Raw genomic sequence first — 14,432 nt, 5'->3', positions numbered from 1 at the left:
TCAGCGATTGGGCCGCGCGGGTGTCACTCAAGGGCAGAGTCTAGAAAAGGTGCACTGCCGCGAGCAAAGCCCCCACACGGCCGCGGGCTCCGCTGAGGTTGCGTCTATCGAGTGTTGTCTTCCCCCGCCCTAACACATCAGCACACTCAGGGGGCCGCTGACTTGGTGTCTTCGAGTCGCGTCCCCTGTTTCCCGCGACCGGCAGCTCCCCGCAGGCCGGCAGCTCCCCGCAGGCTGGCGGCCGCTTACCTGGCCGCCGTTCCCACTGCCGATGTCACTGTCGGGCGAGCGCCTCTCGCGACCGTTAAACTCGAGGGAGCGTGCGCGCGCCCGGCGTCTTGGTTGCGATTGGATGCTCGGAAGGGGGCGGAGACGGCCAAGCCGCGGCGCGCCTGCGTCCACTTCCCCCGTCCCGCCCCCAGCTCTCACCAAAGAGGTTGGTGCGATGCCCGCGGAAGCGGGGGGGGGGGGGGGCGGGGTTGCAGTCAAGTCCTCTCGTCTGATTGGCTCTCTGGGAACCTACTGCAGCTACGCGGGAAAGAAGCCTCAGCTTCCCGCATGCGCAGTTAGTAAGACGGGGGCTCGGGTTTGTGAAGGGGGGGCTGCGGCAGGAGTACGGCGCGTGCGCAGGCGCGGGAGTGCGTTTGCGTTACCGCTCCTGCGGCCATTCCGGTTCACCCAGAACGTTGGGGGCGGGAGCACCAGTCCTGAGGTCAGGTAAGCGTCTGCGGAGAAGCCCGACACCCACACGGTTGCCCACGATTGTTAGAGACTCCGGAGAGAGGACTGGGAGCTGGGACCCGTGATTTTCCCCGTTTGCGACCCTGAGTCGCGCAGCGCATTGACCTGAGGCTCCGCTGGCGGTGAGGTGCAGCCGGCCCGGACAGCCGATCTAAGTTTACCCTGGACCGGCTTTACCCTAGGCTGGTGGGGGTCGGCACTGGGGCTCTTCAAGGACTTGGAGGGGCGGGCGAGGAGAACCCACCCTTGTAGAGAAAACAGTCGCACCGAGGCCCGAGGACGAATGGAACGATGCTCGTTGACTTGTTCGGCGGAGGCTTAGGGACCTGTTAGCACGCAGCTGGGCCTGTTGTAGCCATTGTGGGTGTTGCCTCTTGCCCAGCCTTTAGAAGAACCACAGAGAACCCTCTCCGTGGGCCCCCAGCCCATCTCACACGCACTGGTCAGTTCGCCTTTCTCAGACGAAAGGTTCTTACCCTTTAAGGTACTTAGAGTTCTTAGATTTTCCTCCGAGTGTCCAGAGCCTACGATAAAGGGACTTCGCCAGCCTTGTCCTTAGGGGTGCCGGAGAAGCCAGGACGGAGCAGATGTTATGTGCCCTTGGACAAACAAATCTGCCAAGAGGCATTCCATCTGATCTGAGCCTCCTAAGAATATCTGACAATTTTGTCTCAACAGTAGAAATTCAGTCTCTCCAAAACCCCATCCGTCTGTGGGAGAGTTCAAGCTTAAGTAAATCGAACCCTCCTCCCAATTGCGCTAATCCACCCGTCAGTATTGGGCTTGTGTTAAGACCCACCCAAAATCAAATCATTTTTAAGCACACGGCCCTGTTTTCAGCAACCATGTTTCTTTCAAGTCCACCCAACAACAAAAACAAAACAAAACGCGGTTTTACCACTAATTTCAGTTGGCTGCAAAATCTGTTACTTGAGATCCTCACACTAGGATGGGAAAGTGGATTCCTGAGATGGCTCCAGGCGAAGGGAGGTGTGTTTCCTTGCAAGAAAAATGTTAACCCCAAAACCGAGTACTGGAGATTAGTTCCCAACCATGCAAGAGGCAAGAGATCATTGCTTTTTGCTACAAAATCTGATGGACTTTGTTTAGTTAGAGTGCGTTTTTGTTTTTGGCAGTGTCATTTTTAGGTAACTTTCAAAAAAATCTATTAATGTTTTAGTAAGCCAGCATGTTCAGAAGCTAGTATTCTAATTAACTGAGTTATCTTGTTAACCAACTGATACAAAATATTTTGGTAAGGTTATACACACCTTACTTCTTTTTTTTTTTTTGCGGTACGCGGGCCTCTCACCGTTGTGGCCTCTCCCGTTGCGGAGCACAGGCTCCGGACGCGCAGGCTCAGCGGCCACGGCTCACGGGCCCAGCCGCTCCGCGGCACCTGGGATCTTCCCGGACCGGGGCACGAACCCGTGTCCCCTGCATCGGCAGGCGGACTCTCAACCACTGCGCCACCAAGGAAGCCCCACACCTTACTTCTTAATTTAGGTTAAGCTCTTTGGTAGCATCGTAATTTTTACAAATTCAGAGTGGAAATTGCTTTTGACTAATTGGTCTAGAGAGAAACTTTATAAAAACAGAGAGGAGGTTTTTAAAGTCCATATTAATTATTTCTGAATATAGAAAACAGAAGTAGAAGGTGTCAGAAATTCAAGTATATATTAAGTGTAAGAACTATTCATCTTAATTTAACACCCCCCTCATACTGGAGATTTTGCATTACTTGTATACAAGCTTACACCACTATTTTATGCCCTTATAAGGGTGCACAGCAAAGGAAACCATAAACAAGACAAAAAGACAACCCTCAGAATGGGAGAAAATATTTGCAAATGAAACAACAGACAAAGGATTAATCTCCAAAATATACAAACAGCTCATGGAGCTCAGTATCAAAAAAAACTATATGATTTTATTATAACATCTTTGTATTGCTCAGGTGTTCCTCTTTTGCCACGATGACGTCAAATTGCCGCTTTTGAGTGGAGATCTTTCACTCTGGAATAAGATTAGGCTGTTCAGTAATAGTGGCTGCTAATGGCTTGAGGCATTTAATGTTTGTTAACCAGGGTGTTACTCTGTGTCATTTATTTTTATATACAAAACAGCTTGTCATTGGTGGGGGTTGGAGGAGGGACGTCCTCCACAGCAAAAATGAGGAACTCTAAAACTTTATAGTTTAACCATTGAAAATGAAAAGGAATAATCAGGTGTACATTTAAACGTGACTTTTTTCATCTTTTCTGTCCTTCATGATTTTTTTTACTATATCAGATAATTACTAAAGATCTCTATGTTTAAACCAGGACTTGCTGTGATGAAGGTAGTTTTTATCTTTCAATTTGAACCTTCTGGGAAGTCACGCTATATTCTTGGCATCATAATTATCTCTTTTACACCTGATTTCATAGACCACAATTATGATCTCACCAAACAGCATATCTTCGGTAATTTCATGGTTTCCAAGTATTTCTTAAATTGGACCATGCCAAGTAAAATTGCTTGCAGGTCATTTTCTAGATACCTTTTCACTGAGCTTCTAAAACAAAAGTCCATGAAATAATCCGTTTGCAGATTGGGCTTGTGGTGCGTTAGCCAGAGGTTCCTGAGCTTTGTAATTTAGGGATCCTAAGCACTTTACATTTGTGGTGACGTGTACAATTTTTTTCTCTCCCTCGGTGGTATTACCTCTGTTTTACAGATGTGGAAACGTGGCCAGAGTTGCACAGTGAGTAAATCGTGGAGGCAAGGCATTGACGCAGGTCACGCTGACTACAAAGCAGCATGGCCTTTTGGGGACAAAGTGAGAGGGGGAGTCAAGAAGAGAGCGTTGAGGAAAATGAGCTAACGCTTTCTAAGGAGCTGGGGGAAGGACAAATCTGGAGATGTTATGAAAGGTAAAGAAACAAGCAGCAGGGAGGACAAATTTAGTTTAAAAAAATGGACTATGTAATGTTCTTCCAAAATAAGTCTTCCTGAAATATTCCACATAGTATACATCCCTTCTTTTCTTTATTTGTATGAAATATTCACTATGCTAACATATTTGAACGTGCTTTGAAAACCTAAGTCCTAAACAAATACAAAGCATCATTAATGGTAACAGAGTCTTTGAGACTTTTAGAGGAAAATGTGGAGTGTGGTTATTGCTGTTTTAATGTGTTTGTCTTATTTTAATAGTGTAGTTGATAAATTATAAAGTTCCTGTTAGGTGCCATAAATAGAAGAAAATCACAGTGGTGCGCCCAAATAGGACAGATGTAATTGTGGATTTGAAGTTTTCTGTTTTAAAAAAAAAACTGAATGGGACGTTGGTATTGTATGAATTGAAAGCTTTTCTTTTTATCTACTTCTTTAGTGTCTCTTGAGCTGTGCAGCAGTAAGCCTATGAAATTTAGACCAAACTCAGAGTAGTTTCCTTTCCCTCTTGTCCTCCCAGATCAAGGATAGCAGCCCTGTTGTCCTTTCCTGCTCAGTCCATTGTGGTTTTCTTATTTGAGAAATAATTCTCTGGAAACACTTACTGTGGCTGAAAGGTGCTCCATCTTGAGCGTAGAGCCCCCAGCCTAGGAAATGACAGGGTCTATTTCAAGCCTGAGCCAAAGTTCCCAGGGGTTCCGTCTGGGGAGCTGTTCCAGCCCTCGTAAGGATCTCAGGCAGCTAGAACAGGAGGATGAGCTAGATGTGAAAAGGAGAGAAAGGCTGCTTTATCTTGACTCCCATTCAGCAGGGAGCACCAAGACACGCTTCTGAAACATAGACTATTATTAAGCATTTCACAGAAAACCATCCCCTCACTTAGCTTCTGGTGCCATCAGCTGGCCATTTTGTCTTTTTAAAGCTCACTGTGTTTGGTCCTTCACCATTGATTAGGTCATTGTTTTTGAGACCTATTTTATCTCCTTATTCGGGAGGGGGAAGCAAGACCATGACTAAGCAGGTAATCAGCACTCCTGAATCCTGGTCTCAACTTTTTAAACATTATAAACATGAGAGACAATAGCTCTTAAAAGTGTCTGTCCTAGCAGTTGGAAGAACTTGCTAATTCCTGTGTCCTTTGCTTCTCAAACTTCAGTGTGCCTCTGAATCACTTGAGGATCTTATTAAAACACAGGTTCTCTGGGACTTCCCTGGCGGTCCAGTGGTTAGGACTCTGCGCTTTCACTGCTGTGGGCCCGGGTTCGATCCCTGGTTGGGGAACTGAGATCCAGCAAGCCGTGCGGCACAGCCAAAAAAAAAACAAAACAAAAAAACACACAGGTTCTCATTTAGAAGGTCCTGAGATTCTTCATTCCTAACAAGCTCCCAGATGGTGCTGTTGCTGCTGCTCTGTGGACCACACTCTGATAGCAAGGTTCTAGAGCTACCTCATCCACTACAGTAGCTGCGGGCACATGTGGCTAGTCCAGACTGACATGTGCTGTAAGCGTGGCCATACTTCAGATTTTGCAGACCTCATATAAAAAAATCTAAATAATTTTTTATATTGATTATATGTTGAAGTAATAATATTTGGGATATATTAGATTAAGGTATATTGAAATTCATCAGTTGCTTTTTACTATTTTTAACGTGACTATAAGAAAATTTAGAATTTCACATGTGGCTTGCACTATATTTCTACTGGACAGTGCTGTTCTAGAACATTAATGCAGGGGACTTCCCTAGCGGTCCAGTGGTTGAGACTTCACCTTCCAATGCAGGGGATGCGGGTTCAATCCCAGGTCACGGAGCTAAGATCCCACATGCCTCCCACTAAAAAAACAAAACATAAAACAAGCAGTATTGTAACAAATTCAATAAAGACTTAGAAGAAGGCAGCTTTAAAAAAAGATTAATGCAACAGAAGCAACATTTTTGATGTTCTTTTTTCAGATGACCCAGTTTCTCAATCCCCTTGTGACCATTTCACCTGTTTTCGCTCAATTCGATAATCATTTGTCTTCTCTTCCTCTCCCGCCTGTTCTCTCCTTTACACCTTCTCCATCTCCAGCATTGCCATCATGATCGTGGGGCTTTCATCCAGCAGTCAGACGATCTTAAGAGCCAGGACTGCAGGCAGCAACCACCTCACCTGGGGGCTGGTTAGAAATGCAGAGTCTCAGGCCCCACCCCAGCCCTAATGAGCCGTATCCTATTTAGCAGGATCCCTAGGGAATTTGTGCATGAAAGTTCGAGCCGCAAGAGCTTTAACAGTCTTCTTTCCTAAAGCACCCCATTTCAGCGCATCACCGCATCTGTTCTTGCGGTTAGTTCGGATGACATTTCTGCAAGGTTGATACGCCATGAAAGTTGTGGTGAAGAGAAACTAGTGCTCCACCTTTCTAAAAAATACTTAAACAGTGAATTTTAGGCAACTGGTATCCACAGGTGGGTCCAGAGTTGAAATCCTATGTCTTCCAGATTCAAATATCCTCTCTCTGTGTCAGAGACACAAAGGCAGTTGCATCCCTTTACTGCTCTCCAGAGCATTTCGGCTGTTGGTGAAACAAGCCTCACCTCACTGCATCTTGTTTCAATATGTGATTGTTTGCTCTGGTCACAGGCCACATTCCAGAGCTGAGCATGCCACCCACGAGCTAGGTGTCAGTCTTGGTTTGGGCTGATCGTGGAAGCTAGAGGAGGAACTGTGTACCAGCTGGATCCAGTCACCAAGAAAGGCGCCTAATAGGATGCTTCCAAGTCCCAGTAAGCAGCCTTCTGGTGACTTGGGAGCACAGTGAAGTCTGAGAACCACTGCTCTACGGCGTGTCATCCATCCCGGCTCTGGCATGTATCTTACTTACGGATGTGCCTTAATTTCTCTTTCATGCTGCAGGCTCATTGGACTCATCGAGGCCCATGCATGGCACATAGTAGATGTTGAAAATATTCATTGAACAAATTAACATTGCCTGTTTCAAAGGCGTCAGCCCTGTTATCTCTTAACTTGACCAAGCGAGAGAGAGCGTGGCTTTCACCTAAATGGCAGCCAGCTGTTCAGCGCAGACGCCACCCTCCAAGGAAGAGCGGAGCCGAGGGGAGTTGGGGTGGAGAGCCGGCCGGGCCCGACGCTCCCACCCATGGGAGGGAATCGGGGCGCGCTGTCGTGACTGCTGGTTTCCCCTTACGCACACCGCTTGTTACCATTCTTTTCTCTTTTTTTAATGTCACGATGAGCTCTAATTTGAGCTGCTTTCATTGTTCCCCGAAGACTTTGGGTTGCTCTGTGGGTATCACAAAAACTGAAATCCAATCCGTATTCTTCTCTGGGCTTTGGGGAAGTGGAACCACGGGTGTGTTTGTCATTTTTAGCCACCATTGGAGTACAGCCAGAGCTCCAGGAGATACTAAAAGTATTTGGAATCGTCCTATTGGCTGTTGGAATTAGCTGTTAAACAAAGCAGCCAGTAACTGAACACTGGGGACCTTCTCGAACTCCAGTTGGGTGGGAGACCTTCCTGTGTGTGTCAGCTCTGAACTAGGACAGAAAGGTAGATTTGAAACACAGTGGGCTGGTGACAAAGCAGCTGAGAAAAGCGCTGTCCTCTCCGCCCTTTGGGAGTTTCACCCCGTCTCAGACCTGCTTCCTTTCTTTGTCGCTACACTATATTCCACTGCCATCCTGCCTGGTCAGATTTACTAACGGAAGAGAAGCCCCAAGAGAGGTACTGGCCTCCTGTTCCATGAACCTAATCCAGGGACTAGACACTGTCTGATACACAAAGGAATTGTGTTCTGTGGATTGAAAGCAGAAATAAGGGGAGGGAAATTTTGGACATCAACTTAGTCTCATTCATTTAATCATTATAGGGGAGTGGATTCTTTGTTGTAGAGATTTCAGAGAATGTGCCTGGGTTTATCTTTATCTTTTCCTGAGGATACTTCTGACATATTTCACACACAGTAAACAGAAGCAGTGTTCAAAGCACCACTTTCACTGGCATACTCTGTTTCAAAATATCTCCCTTGGGGCCTCCCTGGTGGCGCAGTGGTTGAGAGTCCGCCTGCCGATGCAGGGGATACGGGTTCGTGCCCCGGTCCGGGAGGATCCCATATGCCGCGGAGCGGCTGGGCCCGTGAGCCATGGCTGCTGAGCCTGTGCGTCCGGAGCCTGTGCTCCGCAACGGGAGAGGCCACAGCAGTGAGAGGCCCGCGTACTACAAAAAAAAAAAAAAAAAAAAAAATCTCCCTTGGTAGCCGCAGAGCACATTACGAACCGACACCACCTTAATTATCATCCCCCGGGACTGAGGGAACCTGCTCAGCACATGCTGAATGTCGTGCTTTTCACAAAGAACATGTGTCAGTCATAGGACTGAAAACTAGCATGGCCTAAAGCTTGAAGAGTACATTTCATTAGATTTATTTTCCATAGAAATAGTAGAGATAGGGATGAAGAATACTGTATTCATTCTAAAAATGACCAGTGTCATCTGTACTGATAATTGAGAAAGGCACTTGGATTTCAATAACAGAAAATGCACATATTTACAAGGAAGCAGTGCCTGCTAGCATGTTTCTGCATTAAGCTTATCTAGCGATCAGCGTTGAGCCCAGTGGATGTTAGCCGTCAGAACTGCTGGTGGGTGAAAGGTAACTGAGCCAAGAGAAACCTAGTGAAATAATTTGGTGGATGGTACGTTACTTTTGGCTGAGGAAGTTGCCTTAGGTAAGCTCCAGTTCCTACCTGTGTTGGAGACCAGTTGCCACGAGCTAGAATTTACAAGGTTTCAAGTGGTAAAAGAAGCTGTTTAGAGCCTCACAGGAAGCACTTGTTAAAAAGAGCAATGTATGCTTTTAGTGCCTACATAATCCTCGATCAAGAAGTAGTATGCGAGTGGCACATTCGTAGTTCCCCAAACCTGCCTGGGTGGCAGGGATTTTTTTTTTTTTTAATTCACCTTTGGCTGCGTTGAGTCTTCGTTGCTGCGCGCAGGCTTTCTCTAGTTGTGGTGAGCGGAGGCTGCTCTCCATTGCAGTGCGTGGGCTTCTCATTGCTGTGGCTTCTCTTGTTGCGGAGCACAGGCTCTAGGCGCGCAGGCTTCAGTAGTTGTGGCTCGTGGGCTCTAGAGCGCAGGCTCAGTAGTTGTGGCGCACAGGCTTAGTTGCTCCGCAGCATGTGGGATGTTCCTGGACCAGGGCTCAGACCCATGCCCCCTGAATTGGCAGGCGAATTCCCAACCACTGTGCCACCAGGAAAGCCCTGGTGACAGGGATTTTGCTAAAAACCAGTCTCATGCCTTCAGAGGTATCAGCAAAGCCCTTTCCAGAATATACTGTTTTCTCTGATTTTACTCTAAGCCTGTGTGGGATGCATGGAGAGGGCTTATTCCCCCCATTTTCCAGATGGGAAAATGGGCGAAAGTTGTGACTCCCCAACCCTGACCCCATTCACATGGGCAATATGTAGGTCTCTGAAAAGAGGTGATACCTTTCAGATGCTCTGCCCTCCTCCCCTCGAAAAAAAGCAAAGGCCTGTGGGGTTCACTATACCCTCATGGCTGTTATTCTCTATACTATTCATTTGTCAACTAAGACTTTCAGCCTTAGGCTAGTCTCGAGTAGTTACTGAAATCTCTTGTCAGCACCCCTCGCTTTCTTCTTGAATATCTTCTCCCTCTAGGCTGTGAGCTCCATGAAGATAGCGTCTTGCTCTCTTTGACCTCACCTCACTCCCTATACCTCACCTCATAGTTTGAACCTAACAGGCACCTTAATAAAAATCAGTTGACTTGGTGGTTCTGAGGATGAGAACTGGTTGCATCGTGTGATTGGCAGTGCTTCTGAGGGAACAGATGTTCCTATTCAAACCCACGAAACTGGAAACATGAAAAAACAATCATGACATTGATTGATAGTGATATTTACTGTGTCAGACTGTTTAAGCTCAAGCTATAAAATAGACTGTCACGTACTGTCGTCTTTCCATTTTTGATTTCAAAGATTCTCACCCACTTAAATAATGTCCCTTGACTCAGATCCTAATTCTTGTGTGATGTACTATGTAATATTTCCTTATCAAATTACAGCCCTGTTCTTTTGAATTTTACACTCAAAGCCTCCCTTCCTGAGAAAACAACACTTCTGGGTGCTTTGAAGACATTTTTGGGTCTGTTATAAGAAAATATTTATCAGTTGGCAAGGCCTGTACTGCTGAGAACACGGTAGACAATGCAGGGCCGGGGAGAGGTGTGTGTTGCCGAGTATGCTGTCTGCACTAATTTCCTAAACCCCCTGCCTGCCAGATGGGTGGTCATCGTTTGAACTGGTTCATGAAAGGTGATTTTAGAACCTGCGGTATAATCCTGAGCGCCACCAAGGCTGAAGGGCTGTCGTTTCTGTCTTACTCAGGTCCTGAGCAGGCAGAGCCGCACGCTATGAACACCTCGGGTCTGTTCCGTTTTCCTGCCCCACTGACCAGAGTGTGCACGGTGCCCTGGGGACTCCGGCCCCGCGAGAAGCCGGAGCTCTTATCCCCTGGAACAGCGGTCGCTCCAGTCCAGGCGGCAGGCAAGAAGGACCACCCTGCTCTGCCCTCCCTGGATGAGCGTGAACTTGAGGAGCAGTTTGTAAAAGGACATGGGCCAGGGGGCCAGGCAACCAACAAAACAAGCAACTGCGTGGTGCTCAGGCACGTCCCCTCAGGCATTGTCGTCAAGGTAGAGGAAGGCGGCCGTGGGGGTCCCCTGGTTTCTCCTGAGTGAAAACTTGTTCTCACCATGGCCCCGGCAGTAGAGGGACTACAGGTCTCGTGCCCGGTCCCGAGCGTTCCTCCCAGGCAGAACCTCCTGCACGGCGTCAGGAGCCTCCTTCCAGGATCCTTTGCAGTTGCGCTCTTACTGCTGCTGTCCTTGAACTTGGCAGGCCACGGTTCTAGTCGAGCCACTGGGCTGCAGGGGGGCTGCAGAAAGCTCTGCGGCACTGCCGTGGGCCCAGGCTGTCCGCCAGTGGGCTCAGCCCTTAGCCTCCTGGCTGATCGCTCAGATGGTCGCATTCTCCATGTCCCTCGGTCCCCTCTTTGGTAAATGTCAGTGACACCTACCCTTCTGGAGAAGGACTGAGTGAGATAACGTTGGCAACCCGAGTTCAGCCCTCAGAGGAAAAACGCCAGGCACAGCTGCCTGTAGGAGTCTTTCTTCTGAATATAAAAAACCAACCTCTGATCAAAATATCGCCAGCTGTCAATACATTCTGAACCTCTAGGAAACGGCGCAGTGCTTTTCTCCCGTGTCCTGGTTTGGTAGCGGCCCACTGCCTCTGGAACTGCCAGTCCATTCCGTATCCCCAGGGCCCTGAAGGCAGCACAAGCCTTGAGGCACAGCAGAGAGAGCAGAGGCAGGTTTTCGCACACCAGCGGTACCTTTCACAAGTACTTACATATCACGTGAGCTTGTGGCCGGCTCTGTTCTGAGCCACTTCACGTTCGAGTTAACTCTTAATCGTCACAGCCTACACTCGTGATGTGGAATCTGAGGCACGAGGGGCCTCCTGCACCTGCAGCAGAGTCAGCCCAGACCGAACCCAAGTCTGTCCCGAACAGCTGTTCTTCGCTACCACGCTTTTGAGCCAAGAGTGTATTAGTGAAAATCTCATTTTTCTTTTCCTCCTCGAAAAAAGTGACCTTCGTGAGCAACAAATAAAATTCTGAAACCTATTTTATATAGCTTACTCCAACTTTGCTTTCGGTACTATCCTTTCATCCTAATTTCACAGAATTTCTTTTATCAAATTGCTTTGCAAGGCACTCACCAGTGATAATGGAGATATTATGTAATGAATATTATGGCTGACTAATAATAAAGGCTATTTTCCTCCTTCAGAGAGAAGTTTACATTTATAAACGGGGCACACAAAGGGCTTGCTTAGACATACTGGTTGATGTTTTCAAAATTATTTGGGAACTTTAAGTTATTTGAAGGCTATTGTTACTTCTAAACAAAACAACACTCCTAATACTGGAACAGTCACAGTGAAAGCCACATAATACAGCTGGGGTGTGGGACTGGGCGGGCGCTGAGCAGAGGCAGGAAAGGGTATGGCCTTCGTCCTGTCACTGACCTACTGGGACTCCTGACAAGTGGCTTTCTCTCTGCGGGCCTGACCACTCTATAAAGGGACTAGGTTGAATTTAATGATTCCTGAGGTCCTGCCCAGAACACACTGGCTTTCACATTATGAAATATTATCTCTTACAGTGCCACCAGACTAGATCCGTCGATCAAAACAGAAAGCTAGCTCGGAGAATCCTGCAAGAGAAAGTGGATGTTTTCTACAACGGTGAAAACAGTCCTGTTTACAAAGAAAAACGAGAGGCAGAGAAGAGAAAGCAAGAAAGGAAAAAAAGAGCAAAGGAGACCCTAGAGAAAAAGAAACTCCTGAAAGAACAATGGGAATCAAGTAAAAATGCGCCCAGAGAAAGGACTGCAGATTCTGACTGAAAGAACCTGCCGGATGGGACTTCCCTGGTGGCACAGTGGTTAAGAATCCGCCTGCCGATGCAGGGGACACAGGTTCGAGCCCTGGTCTGGGAGGATTCCACATGCTGTGGAGCAACTAAGCCCGTGCACCACCACTACTGAGCCTGCGCTTTAGAGCCCGCGAGCCACAACTACCGAAGCCTGCACACCTAGAGCCCGTGCTCCGCAACAAGAGAAGCCACCGCAATGAGAAGCCCGCGCACAGCAACGAAGAGTAGCCCCCGCTCGCCCCAACTAGAGACAGCCCACGCGCAGCAACAAAGACCCAACGCAGCCAAAAATAAATAAATAATTTAAAAAAAAGAACCTGCCGGATGCCTCCAGGGACGGCGTGAGCTCCACCACCACCGCAGCTGTGACGGGCTCCAGAGACGGCAGAGTTTCTAAACAGCAGACAAACTGTAGTGAATAGCAATGCACACTTTGAGAATAAAACTGTAAAAAGGAACACGAGGAAGTCATTACTGTAGAAGGACAAGGGCACTTTTTGGGGGAGGAAAGGCCGTCGTCGTGACGCGGGGCTTGGAGGGGCTTCTGGGCGGCTGACAGGGTTCTGTGTCTTGACCTGGACGGTAGTTAGAAGTATGTCACCTTTTAAGCTATACACTTGTGTGACTCTATCTTGTTTTGTTATCAGAAGTTAGAAATGAAAGTTGTTTTTTTTTTTTTCGGCTGCACCATGAGGCTTGTGGGAACTTGGTTCCCCGACCAGGGATTGAACCTGGGCCCCGGCAGTGAGAGCGCAAAGTCCTAACCACTGGACCGCCAGGGAATTCCCAAATGAAAATATTTTCGGAAAACGTTAATGTTAATAATGGACTTTTTATGGAAAACCATAGAATTGAGTCAAACAATAGCATTTAGTGCCTCCCTGTCATCTGCTGGAAGGTCATTGCTCAGTGATACACAGATGTCATTAAGAGAACAAAAGAAAACAAGATGGCGAAAGATTTACAAGTTAGTAAGTTACTTGCCCATTTACCCCATTAGCTTAATAGACTGTATGTTGACAAGTAACCTCTCTGATGTGGAAATACACATGTCATTCTCTGTATGCTGATTTACAAGTAGTAGGTTTATAAAAGATGAGGTTTCAGAAACTTGGGTTTGTGAATTTGCTTGATACCATCCTTCAAGCTGGATTTGACCTTACAAATTGGGGGTTTTTAGGCATGGTTTGTTAGGACACATCTGGAAGTTTATGCCTAAAAGTAGTAGGGAAACAAACCGTGAGGTGAGAAGGCCACTGTCAGACATAGGGTCTGCCTCATCAGTGAAGACCAGACTGCGTGCATCCAAATAAAGTTACCTGTAAAGAAGCCAGGTAAGGGTCTTCTCACCTCGGAGTAGCCTGGTTTGGAAGTTTAGCTCTACGCAAGGCTCTCGACCTCTGGTCGCAGTGTGCAGGGCCCTTCCCAGCTCCAGCCTCCTTTTAGAAGGGAGCCCAGTGAAGTATCTGGAATGGTACACAGAGGACCGTAACAGTGGAAGGGAGTTTGGGGAGCTTCAGACAAGAGGGATAGAAGCTTTCATTTCTGTCTCCCTTCTTGAACCTTTTTGAATTTCCTGTCACGTCCACGAAGGAGATGCAGACAAGCCGACTGCCTGGTATCCATTCCTCTGGCCTTTAGAGATGTCATGGCTGGGACCTGGCCTCATGCCTGTGAAACTGACCACGTCCCTCCTTTTGTCTTAGTCTACCCCTCACCATGGGGAATCCTCATTACATCGGGATCGGTGCCTAAGGAATATAGTAAGGATGACCTCAAAGTCCCTTTGGAAGGCACTGTTGGGGACCACCCCATGAATCCTCAACACATCCGAGGCAACCCAGTTTTCCCAGCACCAGAGCAGGTAGTTCTTCCAGTGAGAACAGGATGAAGTAGCTAGCTTGAGTTTAAATGCTCACAGGATAAGTTCCTAAAAACAGAATGGCCTAACCTAGGGGAGCACAGAAAGGGCGAAATCAATAACATCGCCTCTACTCCTGTTTTCTTTCCTGGCACACACTTAACATCTGCTGCAGTTAAGATGCATCCATAACGCAGCTTCACCTGATCCCTGCCTTCTGACTTAACCGACACATCCTGTCCCTGGCCCGTTGTGCTACTGATATTGTCACGCAAAATGTTTCTGGACCAGGTGGGAAAACGCCCTTTGACAGGTCTCTCCCCACTCGCTGAGGAGCTGTTCTTTAAAATACCACCAAGAATT

At 47.6% G+C, this 14,432-nt stretch overlaps 2 protein-coding genes across 4 annotated transcripts in view; one reads left to right on the top strand and one right to left on the bottom strand.

The window, feature by feature from the left end:
- The window catches only part of MPHOSPH9 (M-phase phosphoprotein 9), a gene marked incomplete at its 5' end in the record, with an annotated part of 55,623 nt that extends 55,063 nt beyond the window's left edge, over positions 1–560 (bottom strand). Inside the window, 4 exon segments of the mRNA XM_081253399.1 lie at positions 250–290; positions 293–408; positions 410–486; positions 489–560. Coding sequence (XP_081109525.1) covers positions 250–290; positions 293–408; positions 410–486; positions 489–560 — 306 coding nt within the window.
- Positions 561–632: 72 nt separating this feature from the next.
- Positions 633–14,325, top strand: MTRFR (mitochondrial translation release factor in rescue). 3 transcript variants are annotated; one of them, XM_081253077.1, is made up of 4 exons: positions 633–717; positions 3,461–3,487; positions 10,093–10,400; positions 11,937–14,325. In XM_081253077.1, exons 3-4 carry the CDS (start codon positions 10,119–10,121, stop codon positions 12,177–12,179), a joined length of 525 nt encoding a protein of 174 aa, XP_081109203.1. In that variant the 5' UTR covers positions 633–717; positions 3,461–3,487; positions 10,093–10,118; the 3' UTR covers positions 12,180–14,325. The 3 variants fall into 3 exon arrangements, with proteins under 3 accessions (XP_081109203.1, XP_081109202.1, XP_081109201.1); XM_081253076.1 differs by lacking the exon at positions 3,461–3,487 and having other exon boundaries at positions 635–717; XM_081253075.1 differs by lacking the exons at positions 633–717; positions 3,461–3,487 and adding an exon at positions 3,494–3,656.
- The last annotated feature ends 107 nt before the right edge of the window (positions 14,326–14,432 follow it).

The sequence above is a fragment of the Mesoplodon bidens genome (genome assembly GCF_964165515.1).
Source record: "Mesoplodon bidens genome assembly, chromosome: 13".
NCBI lineage: Eukaryota > Metazoa > Chordata > Mammalia > Artiodactyla > Ziphiidae > Mesoplodon > Mesoplodon bidens.
The sequence above is the reverse complement of the archived record's forward strand: the minus strand, read 5'-3'. Positions and strand labels throughout refer to the sequence as shown.

Coding starts and splice junctions, on each gene's coding strand:
- MTRFR (XM_081253075.1), top strand. Junction 10,401..11,936: donor CCTCAGGCATTGTCGTCAAG/GTAGAGGAAGGC, acceptor TATCTCTTACAG/TGCCACCAGACTAGATCCGT.